This window comes from Sinocyclocheilus grahami, unplaced genomic scaffold, assembly GCF_001515645.1.
Source record: "Sinocyclocheilus grahami isolate Dianchi unplaced genomic scaffold, SAMN03320097.WGS_v1.1 scaffold842.1, whole genome shotgun sequence".
NCBI lineage: Eukaryota > Metazoa > Chordata > Actinopteri > Cypriniformes > Cyprinidae > Sinocyclocheilus > Sinocyclocheilus grahami.
Window position 1 is genome coordinate 296,969 of NW_015506021.1, and position 20,071 is coordinate 317,039.

The window sequence follows — 20,071 nt, forward strand, 5'->3', positions numbered from 1 at the left end:
ATCTCTAACAATCACCTCACAATTGCTATGGGACTTTTAGCACCACTTAAAAACTTAGCAACAACATGCTATTTTGACTAGTAGCTAACTATTTAAAATATTGGCAACGCAATAAAGCCAATAATAGCGTAAATGGTGCTCATAATAATTATAATTATTATTATTTTTTATTTAGGTAATGGAAGACTAGGACCAAATCATGGTTATTCTTAATTTTACACAAAGTGTTTGCACAGAGAAAACTTTTGGATGTGTTGTAGTATTGATCAGCTCATGCAGAGTACTGGGGCTGGACAAATTCCAAATATATTGCCAATGTCACCCAGGATCCATCAGAAGTAAGTGCTCAGTCGTTGCCGTTAAACTTTTAATGTCTTTCACTTTTTATATTCATAAAAGTAACGTTAAATGTAAACATTTAAACTTAAAACAGGCTTTTGTCATTTCTTAGTGTCATTCAATAGATGCAACCCATGACTGGCAACACAACTTGCCTGCTGACACTTGTAGCGAATCAGCTCATGGGGAAATATGAATAATTAATCATAACTAGTTATAATTAATTATAAATATTTAGATCCGCTGTTGATATTTAGCTGACCTCTCAGGGTCAACTGTCTGTCAATTCTAAGAACGTTAATTTTCTGGTTAAGGGGAATAACTTTCTTACTGTACAATTCTACAAAGAGCTTGTAGCATAGGCCTTTAAAATCTGCGAAGATTCACATCTCTCAAGAGGGGCTTGTCCAGTGAGAAAGACGGAAATTCCAAGTGGGAGGTGGCAATTGCTGGAGGGTTTTATGACCCTTTGTCTCTAAGCATGGTATTTCGCATTTTTCACTGTGCACTGTGGATTTCCTATGGAAATTGTAGTGAGAGGGGTGACTCTCAACATGCCATTAGGTCGTAAAATATATCTGGTGTCAGGGTTGCCATGGTAACCAGGGTCCTGGGCCCTGGGCCCTGTTCACAGACAACTTGGCACCCAGTATGTTTATTGGGTGAGGGGTCTGTGAACGTTTTGTTAATCTAATGAATAACTGATTTGCTAAATCAAATGAAAAATTGTGTGTTTGATTGGTCCAGACGCTACAACACTGCTTGAGGAAAAGGCCTAAAATCCTTAGAGGACATAAAGAGAGACACTAACTTCTTAATGAAGTTGCTTGTTAAAGTGACGCTGTCAGTGAAATTGTAGAGAAACATGGAATTTAAGTATATGGTTGTTTAACAGTTGTAAAGTGTATCTATTTAAAAAATACTTTCCAGAAATATTTGTAATATTAATATTACTTTTATTTTGTTTTATGCACCAAAAGTGGACACTGAATTCTCCAAGCTTACAGATGTAAAAGAAGACGTGTTCATCAGGAGGTGGGAATGGACCAAAGAAATATCATTCTTGGTGAAGAAAATGGACATCAGTCACTTATTAGAGAAAGCTGACAGTCAGCATGATGAAACGATTTTCTGCCTCTGTGATGTGCACACATTTCTAAATGTAATTTATAAAAAAAATTAACACTATTTCATGATATAAAATTGATCATTTCAAATAGAATTTAGTTTTAAATTGATCTTTTGCATGTGTCCTATGTTTTTACTTTGTCAAGATGATACTTGGTCATCATCCACCCAAAGGCATCTGGGGAAAGTGTTTCTGGCAGTTAAATGCTGTCTCAAATTTGGAGTTGGTGCTGGTATGAATTGTTAATGTGTTTGCTTTTAATAAACAAAGTTGCTGTTCAAGCGGAAACATATTCTGATACTTTTCATTTTTGTAGGCTGGTACCAGCATGACCTCCTTACTGCGTGAGTCCATGAAAGGGTCCCTGAAGCCAGCTCAGCTTGTTTCCACTGGTTCACTTGGACATGGAGCACAGTACGTAATTATGCCGAAGAATAATTATGTTGCCCTTCCTTTCGATTTGTGTCAACTATCATTGAGATTTTGTCTGTCTTTTGACCAGGTTTTTGATTGAATGAATTGTTTTTAGGTGATCAGAATACATTAGATTGTTGCATGAACTATATGTGTGTGATGGTTATTTTTATGTTTTGAACATATTTTCATGTTTTACAAGTATATTTCTGTGGTAACACTTTACTTGAAGGGGTGTGCATAAGACTAACATGACACCTTCATAATCATGACATGACACATGTCATGAATATGAAGGAGGTTGTATGCATGTTTATGACAACTGTCATTAAGTGTCATTCGCTCAGTTATGTCATTTTTAATGCAAATATGACATTATTTGACCTAACCCTAACCTAACCCTACCCCTACCCTTACCCCTAACCATAGCCCATAACAAAGACATCTCAAACAATGTCATCTTTGCATTAAAAATTACATAACTGAGCGAATGACACTTAATGACAGTTGTCATAAACATGCATAAAAAACCTTCATATTCATGGCATGTGTCATGTCATGATTATGAAGGTGTGATGTCAGTCTTATGCACACCCCTTCAAGTAAAGTGTAACCATTTCTGTTTTTAAAAACATGCTGGAGTACATGAGAACAATTTGAGAACTTGTTGGTATTTTACATGTTGTGAATTTGACAATGTTCTATTTGACAGTGCTTAATGGATATATGAGTTTTATGGTATTTGATAAATGTTTTTATAAGAGGAATGTGATTAAGTTTTAATATTCTTGTTTAACAGATTTAAATTCAGCATACTGTAATAAAAGGGTTAAATGAACACATAGTATTATAATTATTTCCATGTTAAACAGTATGTGCTTCAATGGTTCTTTGTGTGATTTCATAATAAAAGTATCTAAATTGTTAACAGACTATTATCTTTTATTTTGAAACTTCAAAATAATTGCTCAGTAACAAGTACCAAAAACATCACATTAATGTGTTAACTAAAGTGACACAATTTGTGTGTTATATTTTTAACACACATTTTGTGTTAAATTGAACTCAATATGTGTTGTCCACGAGCACACTCAGAACGTGTTGAAAACAAGGTGTTGTTTTTAACACTTTTTTAACTGTTTATTGCTTTTATATTTACATAACAAAATTCAACAACACTAACATGCTATGTAAACACAAACTTATAACAAACACTTAAATACATTCACAAACAAATAATCAACCAGAAAAATTAAATAAATAAAAACACACACCAATTACACAGTTCTAGTTTATACATATATATATATATATATATATATACACACAAACATATACAAAATAAAATAAAGTTTAAGGCCTCAAGACAACAAGACAACTTCAACATTTCTTTTCTCATATGTCTTCAAATATCCCATCAAATACATCTCCATTATTTTCTCCTTCCAAGAAAATCATAAAGGGTTTCCAAGCATCCTCAAAAGCCTTATATCCACTCTTAATAATATATGTTATTTTCTCCAATGACATGTTTGTTGCCAACTCCTTTAACCATCTCCCTATACTTGGTGCCTCTACCTTTTTCCAGTGAAGAGCTATGAGACGTTTAGCTTGTAGAGTACACATATAAACAGAAATATGTTCTCTTCTTCTCAATTTAAGGCTATTAGGATATAAATTGAATATAAAAAAAATGTTGGTTCAAGGGGAATAGTAACATTAATTAGTTTACTTATCAAAGTTTGCACTCCCTTCCAGAATTTCAAGATCTCTGTTTTGAACACATTTGTTTTAAGAATGTAGATTAGATTTAACAAAAAATATATTGCATTTGAGTAGCTGAGATTTGCTACAGCCTACTTTATCATTTTATGCTCAACTTCAACAATTAAATACTGAAGCAACCTTTTGTAATTTGATAAGTGCACTGCCACTGATCCATATGGAGATTTTGAATTTAGGTCATTGACAGCTTTACCAAAGCAATGGCACAAAACAACAAAACATCAAAAACACCTTTTTTAAAATTTAGTATTGTATTATTATTATAGCTGTATGCATCTAAAGGTCTAATACAATAACCCACAATCTAGAATACAGAATTTGTGAGTAATGTTCTCAAGCTGCTTATCAGGGCTATTTATCGGACAAAAACGCAGAAGTTGGTTCCCCTATGTACTCTGCTTCCTTCTTGTGGCCAAACTTGATACCACCAAACCCACAATTTAATTTATACTGAATGTGGAAACATGATATTGCTTATGATAAGAAACCCATTTACACATCACTGACTAATGGAAAGCCATAATGACAGTTATTTGAAATATGAGAAACATTGGGAAGTTTTTCTACAGTCCACTGTGCTGTTTTTCGACCTTACAGATTATTCAGCAGCATATCAGGACACTGGATAAATGCAGGGGGATTTGGAAACTTCACCAACTGTTGGTATTGTAATTTAGCCTGAGATTCAACTAAAATACAAATAGCCTACTTTATGAATACATATGTTGTTGTAATAGAATCACAAGTAATTTATATGATGCCATGGGTGATAATAAGAAAAAGACATTTTAATATATTCACTGACTAGATGTACAGCATTATCTCTGAGTAACCATATTTTGACCATGTCCTTTTAGATGTGAGCCATGTCTATGTCTGTGCACTTAAATAGATGCTGCACATGGTTTGAGGTCGGTGTTCTATCAACACTGCTTCACCACATTCTCAGAAACGTCTCAGGTTACTAATGTAACCATGGTTCCCTGAGTAGGGAACAAGACACTGCGTCCTCTAGGGGTCGCTATGGGGGATGCCTCGTCGTGACCCGTGTCTGAAGCATACATTCAAAAAACACCAACAACATGTTGGCCACCGACACCCCATGACGTCACTCCCAGTGCGACTATAGTATAAATAGACGCCGGGAGAACACGTCATTCACTTCTTCGTCTGAAGCTTGAGTCCGAAGCATGGCAGGAAACCTAGAGGACGCAGTTCTCCCTACTCAGGGAACCATGGTTACATAAGTAACCTGAGACGTTCCCTTTCAAGGGAACTTCGAACTGCGTCCTCTAGGGGTCGCTATGGGGAATGGTATACCCACGCCACCATGCTGGGGAGTGCATGCCAGAAACCTATGGCGAGCCCTAAGTACCAACTCTACCATAGCCATGGGAGTTGCCCCTAGGACGTTAGATGGCTGTCCATGACAAGGGGAGCACTGCTAAACACTACCTCGAGAACAGCCCATGGAGCGAGGAATCCAACTCGTCAGAAAGGGAGAGAATTCAAACGCTCGAAAGAAAGCACCATGCTCACAATAACCCTCAATGGTGAGGGAGCGATGCTTCAAAAGTGTGTCAACAGCGACACACTGGTTGAGTGGAGCCCAAGGCGAGTACCGGGGTCTAAGCCAACTCAGAGAAAGGGAACGAGGCTAATAACGCATAACCCTTACCATACAGGATTTTAGAAAGTGCGCAAAGTGCTCAGCGTGCACACTTACCACCATGTGGATGTGCCGTGCCGGGGGCGTGATGATCAAGAAGGCTCCCGCAGAAACCTATGATCCAGGAAGCATGAAGCCGGAACCAGGGCTATCATACCGACTGGATACAACATTGACGAGTGAGGTCGAGAACCCGGTTTCTGAATCCAGCAGAGGGGGTGTTCACCGAAGGACCAACCCTAGAAAAGGACAGAAACACACAGGTCCCGGAAAACACTGCAAAGAAAGCTCGCAGATGGAATACACACAGCCACCAGTGTATTAAATATATATATATATATGTATATATATTTTTTTTTTAATGGATCGTACTCACCCACCATGGTTCCCGCGCAGGAGCCCCATTCAAGAAGCGACCCAAAGAAGCCTCTAGTCCGGACCATCAGTAAGGTGGTTACTATGAAGACATAGAACCAACCGAAACATCATAGGCCCAGCATAGGAGACTATAATGCAGGAAGTTCCTACCTGACCTTGGTCAGGTGGAGAGATGGTGGTTACAGGGTAATTAGGAAGGGGAAGATAAGGGCAGATGTTAAACCCCCCGAGGGAAATGAGTAGATACTCAAGTATGACGCCTCGTCTGGATCACATCCCTTAGGTCTTGCCTACCTCCCTTTGACCCACGATTCCTCCAACCCCTACCCGCAGGCGCGTGAGCCAAGACACTAGCCTTCTGTGCCCGTCTCTGATCCTCAAATCGAGACGGGCCAAGACCCCTGGGTTGTTCGGGCTCAGACCTGGATCTTCATGGAATGAAGGATTTGAAGGCCGCTGAGTGCGCCTTCGCCTCCCTGAACTTCTCAACCACCGTCTCGACGGAGGTACCAAAAAGTTCTGAAAGCGAAACCAGAGCATCGAGAAGAAAGCCCCTCTCTTTCTTCCCGATATCTGCCAGGTTCACCCACAGATGTCTCTCCGTTACCACCATAGCTGCCATGGACCTGCCCATAGCAGAGGCGGCCTCCTTAGTAGCACGGAGAGCGAGATCTGGGGTGCAGCACAACTACCTCATCGGGAGAAAGGCCCTCCTATCCAGGTCCTCAGTAGATCAGCCTGATACGCCTGAAGCACCGCCATCGTTTGCAACGAAGCGACAGCCTGACCTGCTGCTGCGTATGCCCTGCCATTTAATTGAGATGTATCCTGAAGAGGCTTAGATGCAAGGAAGTCAAGCCTTGCATGTTGCGCGATCCATAACCTCTAATAGCTCATCATATGCAGGGCAGGAGGATTGGGAGGGCTCAGCCTCAGCCTCTTCGCCCTCCTCAGACATCTCCTGCTCTTCCTGGGCCGAACCCAGCAGAGCACTGGCCCCTGGATCAGACTATGTTAGGTAAATAACATCATCCTCCAGCGGCTCACTCTCGTCCACAGCCGACGAGCACGAGAGGGAAAGCCCCTCTTTAAACTCATCGGCCAGATCCGCCTGTGATCCCCACGAGCTCATTCTACTCTGTGCTTCAGCAGTGGCGGGTCCTGAACCGCGGGGAGCATACGGCTGCCCCTCTCTCCTCGAAAAGAGAGACAAACGAGAGCAGAGCTTTTTCATCGAAAAGCGTTCATTGTTAACGCAGATTGCCCCCTTGAGGACATTGCGTGCTCTTCGCCCATACAAAAGACACAAAGATCATGAATGTCATCAGGTGTCAAATAACGACGACACGGATGCACACATCTTCTAAACGTCTTGCTAGTGCTCGCCATAATGAAGGAAGAAAGATCGCTCTTACCACGGAAAGCATGCTTCAAACAAAACAGTCAATGAAGACGAAGAAGAGAATGACGTGTTCTCCCAGCGCTTATTTATACTATAGTCGTACCGGTAGTGACGTCATGGGCTGTCGCCGGCCAACATGTTGTTGGTGTTTTTTGAATGTATGCTTCAGACACGGGTCACGACGAGGCATCCCCCATAACGACCCCTAGAGGACGCAGTTCGAAGTTCCCTTGAAAGGGAACTATTAAAATATCTCTCTCTCTGGTTTTCTGCTCTGACATAAACAAATGGACTTCAGCTAAATGCAGAATTAATGGTTGCCACAAAGAACTATGAAGGTCTATAGGTCAGAGCAGCACACAAAAGGACATGAAAAATAAAAGCAATTTGGCTCAAACTAAACATGAACATTCATTAGAGTACACAGCCACAGATTCAAATGCCATATGATTTATTTATTTATTTATTGACTTTTCTTACTAATTATCAGTGTGTATAACTTCCTTGTAAATAGCAGACACTGTTTTTTATTTCTTTGTGAATAAATCCGAAAAGCAGGATGATTTATATGCTATGATGGTACAATTTACCACATGTAACACTGAGAACATGATAGTCTTCAAAACTTTATTATTAGATTGCAATGGACAGGGCAGGGCACCAGCATACAGAAAGAAAGCTGATATAAATGGCACAAGACTCTGAAGTGGTTTGCAGGTGGTCATCAGCTCCATCAGCATCAGAAGTACTTGGTGGGATCTGATTTATCACACATTTGAACGTGAACATGGGAAGTGATTCCAGGATAAACATTCTGCATTGGGAGCAGAGTTCCGATCTTCTGCCCTTTCGTCAGGGTCCCAGAGTAACTGTCCGGCTTAACATAGAACAACTTGAAGCAGAGACCTGCCAGAAAGATCATGTGGGGAGATATGAGATTATTGTGAGATTATGAATTTAATGTAAAACATCTTTTTCCACATGTCCTATAATAGTAGTTGTATTTTATCAAACAACACTTTATTTTCTACGAACATGAAAGTCTGTAAAAGTAAGTTGTGCTACATTGTTATTAATGCTTTTAGAACATTAAACAGATGTGAAGATGTAAGTACAAACCTTCTCCGCTCAAGTTAATGCCATCATTGATAGCATTGTTCTTTTTGTATGGTGCAGCTTTGCCGTTCAGCTTCACATCAAATGGAGCATAAACTGTGGCTCCATCAGCACACACAATGTCAAGACCCTCATGTTTTCGTTTTCCACCGCCTCTGCAGCACAAACATGAAAGAATATTTCACCCCAAAATAAACATTCTGTCATCATTTACTCAACATGATCAAATGTAAGTTTACAAAATCTTCTTTCCCTCTGATATACCTCTCAAATCTTAACGTACAATCAGACACGATGTATCAAGTTAGATATGAGTTCAGTGTCATCAAACATTATTTGTTGTTGTGTTTCTTGTGACAGTCGTTCAGTGAATAATAATGTTAGGACACATCAATTTCCACTGTATGAAAAAAAGCTAAATAACAAGATACAGATTTAAAACTAAATGAGGGTGTGTAAATGATGATGGATTTTATTAGTATGTTGTCTATGGCGCAGATTAAAGATCTTTGGTAATGGGTTGTTAGGTAGTGTCAAGTTCGTGTGGTAACACACTCAAAACAAAAGAATGATATCAATATATCATAACACGGCTTCCACTAAATGTGTCATCAATGACTTCTGGGAAGAGCTATGAGGAGAGGTCAGAGAAAACTACATTTGTTTGAGAAATAGAGTTCTATATAAGTGGAGTCAGAGGAAACACAAACAAAACACAATTTACCGGCTGGCCCCATAGTTTCCACAGCCATACTTCGTATCACATCCTCTTTTGCGGTTACTTGAGTTCCCACTGCAGAGGGGACCAAATTTCACTGTGAAATTAAACGAATTTCCTGTGTTACTTTATGCTCTGTCTGTCTTTATATTTCTCTGCCTGTTTGTCTTTTTCTTCATTTACATTTCATACCTTGACTATCATCAACACGACAGCTGCAAATCACTGAAAAAGAGACACACATTGAGACTTTAATTTGCATAATTGCTGTTTTTTGTTTAACTGTTTTTGCAATATTTACGTTGCATGTTTACTCTTTTCGCAATGTTTGTAATGACACACCATAAAGCATCAGTAAATTTTAGCAAATCTTATAATGGTAACAATAAAACGCATTGTAATACTCATTCTTGTTTGCGAGAAAATGTTTCCTGTATTTAATTTAACCTTAAACACATTAAATGTGAATTTAGAACATGAATTATGCTTCATTCATGCCATAGATTTGTGATTCTTCTTTTTTTTACTTATAAGCAGCATTTACAAGTTAAGTTGTAGGATAAAATTGAAGGGAATCATTTTTTAGGCTTAAAGAACATTTTCTAGTATAAAGCCAATGTCCATTTTTCAATTAAATTGTAATTTCCTACCAGCCAAAAGCAGAAAACTGAAAAGGATGTAAAGTTTCATAGTCCTGTAAGTGTTTGTTTTCAGATGCTATCTTCTCTGCTGTCATCCTCAATCTGGTAGGAACATTTAACTGTGAGGTTTTATATTTTGGCTGGAGTCATGTGGAAATGATGTGGAAATTCTGCTTTCAACACTCGTACACACAGTCCAAACACAATGACATTGCATAACAGTCAAAAAGGGAAACAACAGACCACTTTCTCATTTAAATACTTTTTTTTTTGCAGTGAAAATAAGCCAGTGCAAAACATACAATGCAAACTAAACTCTTACAATCACTCTACTACGACCATTTTAGTTTTTTCTCATTGGAAATTGTTTTGTTTGGCTTTGTCAGTTATTCCACCTTGTGCAACTAGAGTACAAATGTGGTGGTAAAAAAAATATACAGTGGGTACGGAAAGTATTCAGACCCCCTTACATTTTTCACTCTTTGTTATATAGCAGCCATTTGCTAAAATCATTTAAGTTAATTTTTTTTCCTCATTAATGTACACACAGCACCCCATATTGACAGAAAAACACAGAATTGTTGACATTTTTGCAGATTTATTAAAAAAGAAAAACTGAAATATCACATGGTCCTAAATATTCAGACCCTTTGCTCAGTATTTAGTAGAATATATATATTTATATATTTTTTTTAGTATAACTTTTTAGTATAAATACATGTAGTACATAGTGCCACTTTATCTATGTTTAATCTAAACCGATTGACAGTGTGCATGCTAGTGGGGAAATACCAGTTTGCCAATGAATGTTTGCAAAAAGCAAATAAAGTCTGCCCTTTTGTTCTTCTTAAATAAATACATTATAAAATCACAACACTTTTGAATCACTGAATGTGGGAAACCAAGTGAACAAAATACACTGTTATTAGGAATGTCATTAGACGTTTCAGTGACAAGTAAGAGTTTGTGGAGCATGTCTATATCATTAAAGAAGCTAATGTAGAAGTCGAAAAATAAAACGTTGAATTATTGCAGTCTGATTGCAAATAAACCACAGCACAGAATCAGTTCAGCTTTCAGCTGTTATGGCCAGCTATTTCATGTTTCTCCTTTTCTATTTCTGCTGCTTTCTTCAGTGACAGGACAAAGTGAAAATCAAGCAGAAAGACAGTTCAAACACAAAGCAAGAGGAAGAATGAAATCAAAGGACCGTTTGTTGTTGTGAGTCAAACTAGAGCATGCTAACTGTGTTATTACAAACCAGACATACATACTCTTTTGTGTGTGTTCATGAATATAATAACGCACACTTTTGTTTTTGCCTGTTTGTCAGTATTGTAACAAATAAATAAATAATAATAATGTTAAAATAATAATGTTGTTAGACTGCGCACAATTTCCACATTGACAGTTTGCATTCTGAATCTGAATAAGTAGTCTCAGAGATTGACAAAGAAACTTACTGTTGAATTGGCCATGAGCTGTGCAACCACTTACATTTCTAGCCTGTTTGTAGTCAATGGCGGGTACTGAAACAGAGAATTAATTTCTGGATGGATTGTAAAAATGGATCGTATACAATAAGACATAGGTTAGTACGTTGTAGTTAAAGTAAAAGAGTATGTTTCATTTTGTGGAAATGTAATCATCTTCTTTTTAAGCAAATCTGCATGTTTTATGGAAATCTGTCATAAACACTTCTTCAGTCCAATCAGGTTAATATCCACTTTTTTAAATTGTCTTTATCTTTCTTTTCTTTAAAACTGACTCTTGGTAAGTCCCTTTTTCAAAGAAAACTAGTGGCAAGCAAAAGAGTGTTACAATTTGTATCCTTTGTAAATAAAGGTTATATACCTTCATTTTTCTCACCACATGTCAAGAAAGTGTACATGTAACAGAATCACTTCCAAAGTAAATTCCAAATTATCCACATAACTTTGTGGAAATTGTCACAAATTCATGAGCTGTAATGATGACCCATAAAGATATAATATATTATATCTATACCATTTTAGGACACGTGGAAGAAAGGGATTAACATCACTATTAAATACATAAAAATGCTCAAAAAAACCCACAAATAAGTTGTCATAATTTGGGGCAAAAATGAATCCCATTGACATATCAATCACTTGTAGATAAAAATCATTATCAAAAATGAAAGACATAAGAGGCCATCTGTATTAGAAATTCTAAAGGTGGACTCACTTCTCCTCGCTGAGAAGGCATACAAAGAGACACTTCTCATGTGAAATATTTGTATAAAGACTAGTAATATCCAAAATTAGTAACAAAGATATTATATATATATATATATATATATATATATATATATATATATATATATATATAGAATCACACAGAAAAAAAATGAATCACAATTTAATAAAAAAGAATATGTTTTTGATCATCATACACATAAACTGGTATGTCATACACAGGTATATGAAATAAAATATTTATAATGTGTTTTTCAGATGGATTTAATTTTTCAGTTCTCATATCAAGTAATATTGAGGTCTTTCTGTTTGTTAAATGTATACAGAATGAGCATTTTCAGATACAGTAGTCAATTAAACTACATAATCATGAAATATTTTGGCATCTGTTCATTTCATTTTAATTTTGATAGGTAATGGGAAAGAGGAATACTTTTCAAGCAAATCATTTTACAAAAATACATTTTACATTATAAAACAAGAAACTGTTCAAATATATATATATATATATATATATATATATATATATATATATATATATTCACATTTTTGTTAGATATACACATGCACAAAAAAAGCACAAAGCAATCATCACTTCTTGACATAAGAGACATGGCTGTGTATTTGATGTGGTTCAGTACTTACTTATTCAGATACACAGAGAAACTATTATTTTTCATACATGTTTCTATTGAAAAAAAACAGCATCATAAAAGGCATTTTAGTCCTCCATTTGCCAATTAATGATTAATATATACACCACAATTGTATTGTCACACGTCCAGTATACTGTATATTACATGGCTGAAATATACATTACATTTTACCTTCCAATGTTTGAATTTGATAAATGTATTCAGTTTTTAGTTCAGTTAAATTAAATGAATTATATATTCCACATTTGTTTTATGTATATATATGAATAGACACATCTTTCATTATTGAACTAAGTTCACTATAATAAAATATAATATAATAATAGAAGTTCTAAGGCTAGTTCGCACTGCCCTATATATATATATTCACATTTTTGGTTGTCATGTACATGCACAAAAAAAGCACAAAGCAATCATCACTTCTTGACATAAGAGACATGGCTGTGTATTTGATGTGGTTCAGTACTTACTTATTCAGATACACAGAGAAACTATTATTTTTCATACATGTTTCTATTGAAAAAAAACAGCATCATAAAAGGCATTTTAGTCCTCCATTTGCCAATTAATGATTAATATATACACCACAATTGTATAGTCACACGTCCAGTATACTGTATATTACATGGCTGAAATATACATTACATTTTACCTTCCAATGTTTGAATTTGATAAATGTATTCAGTTTTTAGTTCAGTTAAATTAAATGAATTATATATTCCACATTTGTTTTATGTATATATATGAATAGACACATCTTTCATTATTGAACTAAGTTCACTATAATAAAATATAATATAATAATAGAAGTTCTAAGGCTAGTTCGCACTGCCCCTACAAACACTGAATTGTCTGGGTTTTGTTGGGTATCTGCATTAAATGCATGACTGTTTATATCAGTGTTAAAATGAAAATTTTCCACCGTTATTAATCTAGCAGTCAACTTTAGGCCCTGGAGATTGCTGAGCCATCTTGTGGTTTTTTACAAACAGCATTCAACGCATTAAAATTTTAGATGCCAACATGCATTTGGCCCATCATGCAAGAAAGCCTGAAAGCATGACTACTGTTGTATGTTGCCTTGCCTCTTTAAATGTTTTTAAATATACCTATTTGTCTCCTGTATCACAAATGACTAAAGGAAATAAGGAGGAAATTAATTAATATCTCCTCATGCCAGTTGAGGTTTCTGTGCAAATTAAACTAATTTTAATTTATATACACAGATAGGCAGACTGACAGATGGGTGAACAGACAGCTCTATATGGTAATCATTCAATACGCCCTAGAATGATTGAGTATATAACCTGATATCTTCTGATTTGCATGCCTGTCTCGCTAACCTCATGATCAAGCTGTTCCTTCAGTACTGCTCATCTTTGATAGTAAGGTCATCTTTGTTCTAGATTCTGAGGAGGATTCTGAATCAGACCAAAAGCATCTGAGGGTCTCCCATAACTTCTTTCTGAAATCCTTAGACACATAATAAAAGATGAAAGGATCGAAGCAGCTGTTGAAGGTGCTGAAAGACAAAGTGATCTGGTATGGAACATAAAGGTCAAAGTCTGATTTGGAGTAATGCAAAAGCAAGAGAATGTTACTAGGCAATAAACAAACCACAAAAACAATTAACATCAGCACAGTCACTCTAATTGCATGAGCAAAACGCTGCCCTTCAGCCATAAGGGTACGTAACACTGCAGAATAGCAGAACAGCACAACCAGCAGTGGAAGCAGGAAACAGAGGGAGAAGAGAGTGGTAAAGTATGGCAGGAAGTAGTTTTTATGCTGTGCTATTGGTAGTACATCATGGCAAGTTGTTATAGGAGGGCTGATTATCTTATAGGACTGTTGTGAGGCTAACAAGGGCACAACAGCAGCTAAAACCACTATCCAAACCAAAACACTCATATAGACAGAATTCTTGTTACTTCTAAGCATCTTGGCACCAAAAGGGTGAACAAGAGCTACATAGCGATCCATGGCGATCAGTGCCAGACAAACCACTGAGCCGTACATGTTTCCATAGAAGAGCGCAATTACAACACGACAGAATGGTTCTCCAAATGTCCAGTTGTTGCCCAGGAAGTGGTAGACGATACGGAAGGGGAGCACCAGTAGTAGTAGAAGATCGCAGATGGTGAGGTTGATCAGCAAAATGGTGGATGGGAGCTTCTTCGTTCGCAAGAGCAGCACCCAGAGGGCCAACAAGTTTGTGGGAAGCCCAGTGAAAAAGGCGAAGAAGCAGAGAAGAGGAACCACTAGTGTAAAGCTGTAGCTCTGCATCTGCTCCTTATACTCCTCTGGAATAGAATCGTTAATCAGAGGCAAGGACCGAGCCCCTAAGAGGAGGAAAGACAGATTTGTCAGCCTTATTTATATCTTGTCACTTTTCCTAAGAATGGCAGAATAGATTTATTCATTCAATCACAATGTAGGACTACCCAGAAAGCAATCAAAAGCTATTAGATATTGAATGTTATTTTCTTTGTGCTTGAAAAATGAATCGAGTCAGATAGACATAATTTGCTTAAAAATGAAAATTCTCTCATCATTTACTCATCATAACTAATCAATTACTGCAGGGGTCGGCAACCTTTTGGGCATGAAGTGCCATTTTAAATTTTTCGTAAATAAAGAGTTTCTTTATTTTAATTTAAAATTAAATCAGACCACTTTATCTGTGTGTGTGACAAGGCCAATTGTGCATTTAAACCGTTCACTTTAATCACCATTCTATATTATTGCGCTGCTTTAATTGACGCACACACACACAAACACAGATCGCCTGGCGCACATAAAGAAACATTCAGCAGCACAGAACTTGTTGTCATCGCTGCCCCATGACCTTCATTAATAAAACAGCTTCGATACTGAATCACTACTTTATAATTCTCTGCAAGATGGGGGTAAAATCGATGTTTTTGAGAGAGATGACAGTTGCGTGTGTGAATTACCTGCGTCTGTGTCTCTCTCAAACAGTGAAGCTAAGTTTAGTTAGCCTACTTTAGTTACAAATTTACTGGTACAGTGGTTAATCAGAAAAATTAAAAATGGCACTTCATGCTCAAAAGGTTGACGACCCCTGGTCTAAATGATGGGATGAAAAGTTAAAACTGACAAAATGATATAGCCTAATTTTGAGGGAAAATTCTGACGTTTAAAAAACAATTATGACATAATAAAATTCATAATTATTACATAGGAAGTTATGACAAAATGTCAGTCAACTTTTCAATGGTCTTATCAGGATTTATACTTTATGGCTTAATTATTTTGATGTCATAATTACGATTTTTATATAGCCCAATAATTTTGACTTCTTTGCTCATAAGTACGGCTTTTTATCTCATAATTTCGACATTTTATTAGGCTATAACATAAATTCGGACTTTTTATCTCGTAGTAGGCTACTTCTCTCACAACTGCAAATTTGTATGGCATAATTATGGCTTTTTTCTTCTTCTTATGAGACGAAATGGCTTCCATAGGACACGAGGGTGAGTAAATGATGAAATTCTCTAAAAACGTATTATCTATTATTTCAAAAAGATCTAAACATATCACTCTCTTGTAGCCTACTTGCAGGGGTACCGGGATAATGATAAAAAATGTCATTTTAGGGAGGTTTATCACAAATAAAGTGTTCAAATGGTCGTGATACCGACTGGTTGGTTATTGCCGTGATCCTGGTTCACGGCTGATGCTGGCTGGTTATTCATATCACTCACATAAAACGTCGATCATTTAAAAGAATAAAGTCATATGAACATAAATCTGCCAACCGCCAGGCAGGTCACACCTGCCAGAATCAGACTGCCAGCCACGTGACCTGCAGCCAGTGAGGGATTGAACCCCTAATGAAATGTAGGCTAGATGTGTTAGACTGAATCTCATGTCTGTGCATGTTACAGCAGCCTCCCACACATTTTTCTGTATGCTGTGTTGGCCTACATTCGAACTACCTTATGTGAAAATCAAGGGAGATTTATAGTTTAAGCAATAATTCATAGTTTATTCTTTCTGATTCTTATTCTAATGGCGCTTATGTGCGTATTTAGCTAGATTACTGTACGTATTTTTTATTTTCTGTTAGCCTATGTTTTTGACAAAAGGACGTACTTTTCATATGAAAACTAAAGCTGGTTGTTGGTGTTAACCTTAAAGTTATTAACATAATGAGAATCATACTTACTTTGAGTGATTGACTTGTTTGAGCTGTTGACCTCTGCAGTCGATGAGACGTCAAGACAAATGAGGAGACAGAGAAAAGGCACTGGAGTAAATACAAAAAAGGTCATGGCGCTGAATCCTCAAGTTTCTTTCAATAAAAGTTTTAAGTATTTTTAAAAGTTGTAAAGGTGAAATCCCTCCCCTGTCTAGATTCGTTTCTAGCGGTGTGCTATTCAAAGGTTTTTCAGGATGAGAAGAACCGGTCCACTGCGCTTCTTTACCGTTTATCCTCTATTTTTCCGCTTAGCGTTTGTCTCATGGTATGTTAAACAGAAAGTTGTTTTAATAGTTTTCTTATCTTGTGTGGTTTCTCATTCCGCCCTCTCGTGAGGTTAGACCAATCAATGAGATCTCTCTTGACTGTTCCACTCTCTGTGTCTGTAAAGATGTTAAACTGATGTTTACATATTCTCTCCTGCTTTAGGCTACTTCATATGGGTATAATTCTGGTTGTATGATATTATAATAATCATATCAAAATTATTATGATAAGATAACTGACTACTTTTTTTTGTATATGGTCAGTGTTGGAATTAAAAAGCCAAAGGCTCATTTACGGTGAGAGACGCTGGAGATGTTTCGTTATGTTTATGAGTAATGATTTTTGTATAGGCATGTGACTTATATAACGTCTGCCTGCATTTATATTTGAGGTCTTTAGTGGGAAATGTTACTGTAACACAGCCTAACAACAGTCTGGAATGTCTCATAACCGCACCTGTGTACCAAACAAGAAGAGATAGGATAGGGAGGAAATTAAAGTGGGAAAATGTCGGGTTTTGGTGTTGGAACCGAGTTTTCATCTCAATGATCACAATCTGGGAGGTATGAGTGATGTAATTTTATTGAAATGCAGATTCAAACATTGAGCGCTAGATGGCGCAGTTGCTGCACTCTTGACATGCAAGATTGGCGTTATTATTGCCTATACATTATTTAAATATATAATAACGGTTTTAATATATTCGATTCAATTAACGGTTTTTATTTATAACATCTGCTGCTTTGCTTCTGTGAAAATGAATAGAGACATCAGCCTTAAACTTTGTTTTTGTCATTTACATCAGTCATGCTTGCATAAAATACAATATATATTAGGGCTGCAGTGGGGAGAAAATCTCATTATGAAATGAATGTTTGGTTACACTTTACTTGAAGGGGTGTGCATAAGACTGACATGACACCTTCATAATCATGACATGACACCTACATAATCATGACATGACACATGTCATGAATATGAAGGTTTTTATGCATGTTTATGACAACTGTCATTAAGTGTCATTCGCTCAGTTATGTCATTTTTAATGCAAAGATGACATTGTTTGAGATGTCTTTGTTATGGGCTATGGTTAGGGGTAAGGGTAGGGGTAGGTTTAGGTTAGGGTTAGGTCAAATAATGTCATATTTGCATTAAAAATGACATAACTGAGCGAATGACACTTAATGACAGTTGTCATAAATATGCATAAAACCTCCATCATATTCATGACATGTGTCATGTCATGATTATGAAGGTGCCATGTCAGTCTTATGCACACCACTTCAAGTAAAGTGTTACCGAATGTTTTTATCTAGTTTACATTGGCCACAATTATTGACACCCAATTATTGCAACGTCCTTTTCCAAAGATAACAGCTCTGAGTTTTCTCCTATAATACCTGAAGGGTTTAGAGAACACCTGACAAGAGATCAGACAGAGACCATACAGAATCTCTCCAGACCCTTCAGATACCCAGCTCCATGTTAGTGCTTCCTCTCTTCAGTTCACCCTGCTCATGTTCAGGTCAGGTAACTGGGACAGCCATGGCAAAAGCTTAATCTCGTGCTCAGTGACACATTTTTGTGTTGATTTTGATGTTTCTTTTGGATCATTGTCCTGATGGAAGATCCAACCAGGGCCCATTATAAGATTTCTAACAGAGGTAGTAAGGTTTACATTTTTTTCTCTTGGTATTTGATAGAATCCATGATGCCATGTCTCTGAACAAGATGTCCGGGACGTCTGACAAAAAAATAGGCCCAACATTAAAGATCCAGCAATATATTTAACCGTGGGCATGGGGTACTTTTTATCCCATCTGGTGGGTTTGCTGCAAAAAGCTCTTTTTTTTTAGTTTCATCCAACCATTGAAGCCAGTCCTGCTTGAAGTCCCAGTCATGTCTGGCAACTGAATATGCTGGAGTTTGTTTTTGGATGAGCGAGGAGGATTTTTCTTTAAACCCTCCTGAACAACATGTGGTGATGAAGGGGCTGTTTGATATATTTTTTAAGGCTTTCTGACCCGAAGACTCAACTAATCTCTGTAATTCTCCAGCTGTGATCCTTGGAAAGTCTTTGGCCACTCAAACTCTCCTCCTCACAATGTATTAGGACGATATAGACACACGTCCTCTTCCAGGCAGATTTGTAACATCTTTAGTTGATTGGAACTTCTTAATTATTGCCGTGATGGCGGAAATGGGGATTTTCAATGCTTTAGCTCTTTTCTTACAGCCACTTTCTCTTTTGTGAAGCTTAACAATCTTGTTCTGCACATCTGAACTATATTCCTTGGTTTTACTCCTTGTGGATGATTGAGTGAATTTAGCCTTTGTGTTCCTCATATTTATAATCCCGTGGAACAGGATGTCATTGCTGGACAATTTCATGCTCCTAGTCACCCTGGTTTGCTAAACAAATTTTTAAATATGAATGGGAATATACTTCAGATTTATATTTTCCTCGTAAGATTTTCTAGGGGTGCCAATAATTGTGGCCAACATGCATTGGACAAAACATTTATTTCATAATGGGATTTCCCCCCATTTTCAATTGTTTTACTTCAATGAAAGGTTAGAATTTTGTGAATGAAAGATCAAAAAAATAAGGGTAATTTCTGTATCCTCTGAAGCTGAAGAAACATGAATAAGGGTTAGTAAATATGGAAAGGGGCTAAAAATACCTGAAAAATAATTTCCACCAAGTTTATAAATAAACTTAAAGTTAACAATTGAGGTTCAACGTGAATGTATTTCAAGTTGGAGTGTTAAAACTTAATTAAACACATAATTGTATTATACCTTGTGTAATTGTCACGAATCCGGTCAACGAACTTTCCTATTCATTGACTCTCATATCACTCCCTCACTATTTAACACTCACTCTGATCCCTTCCCTCTGCCGAGTATTGTTTCAGCGTTTATCACTCTCCTAGAGATAGCTACCTTACGGAGCCCTTGTCATTGCCTTAGCCTTAGCCTTAGCCATCACCCGGCTGTTTGATTTGCGACAGGGGAGCTCACCCATTGAGGAATACGTCGCTCAGTTCTGTGAGTTATCTTTTAGGGTACCTTTTGAGGAGGTCACCTTAAAGGATATCTTCCGTTAT

General features: G+C 36.9%; 2 protein-coding genes across 2 annotated transcripts; both read right to left on the reverse strand.

Moving 5' to 3' along the window:
- Positions 1–7,561: 7,561 nt before the first annotated feature.
- LOC107562820 (leukocyte cell-derived chemotaxin-2-like) lies at positions 7,562–9,705 on the reverse strand. The gene is made up of 5 exons (XM_016247549.1): positions 9,601–9,705; positions 9,143–9,175; positions 8,957–9,047; positions 8,236–8,387; positions 7,562–8,022 (listed from the first exon to the last, which is right to left on the reverse strand). Exons 1-5 carry the CDS (start codon positions 9,638–9,640, stop codon positions 7,856–7,858), a joined length of 483 nt encoding a protein of 160 aa, XP_016103035.1. The 5' UTR covers positions 9,641–9,705; the 3' UTR covers positions 7,562–7,855.
- Positions 9,706–12,828: 3,123 nt separating this feature from the next.
- On the reverse strand, positions 12,829–17,001 carry LOC107562819 (proteinase-activated receptor 4-like). The gene is made up of 2 exons (XM_016247548.1): positions 16,662–17,001; positions 12,829–14,808 (listed from the first exon to the last, which is right to left on the reverse strand). The coding sequence occupies exons 1-2, from the start codon at positions 16,765–16,767 to the stop codon at positions 13,817–13,819; spliced, it is 1,098 nt and encodes a 365-aa protein (XP_016103034.1). The 5' UTR covers positions 16,768–17,001; the 3' UTR covers positions 12,829–13,816.
- Between the last annotated feature and the right edge of the window lie 3,070 nt (positions 17,002–20,071).

What these genes read in the sequence shown, in the direction of transcription:
- LOC107562820 (XM_016247549.1), bottom strand. Translation starts at nt 9,640, where the DNA reads ATGAAACTTTACATCCTTTTCAGTTTTCTGCTTTTGGCTG. An exon ending in TCGTGTTGATGATAGTCAAG is followed by an intron (nt 9,048 to 9,142) that starts GTATGAAATGTA and finishes TTAATTTCACAG; the next exon opens with TGAAATTTGGTCCCCTCTGC. An exon ending in CATTAACTTGAGCGGAGAAG is followed by an intron (nt 8,023 to 8,235) that starts GTTTGTACTTAC and finishes TCTTTCTGGCAG; the next exon opens with GTCTCTGCTTCAAGTTGTTC.
- LOC107562819 (XM_016247548.1), bottom strand. Translation starts at nt 16,767, where the DNA reads ATGACCTTTTTTGTATTTACTCCAGTGCCTTTTCTCTGTCTCCTCATT. An exon ending in AAACAAGTCAATCACTCAAA is followed by an intron (nt 14,809 to 16,661) that starts GTAAGTATGATT and finishes TCCTCCTCTTAG; the next exon opens with GGGCTCGGTCCTTGCCTCTG.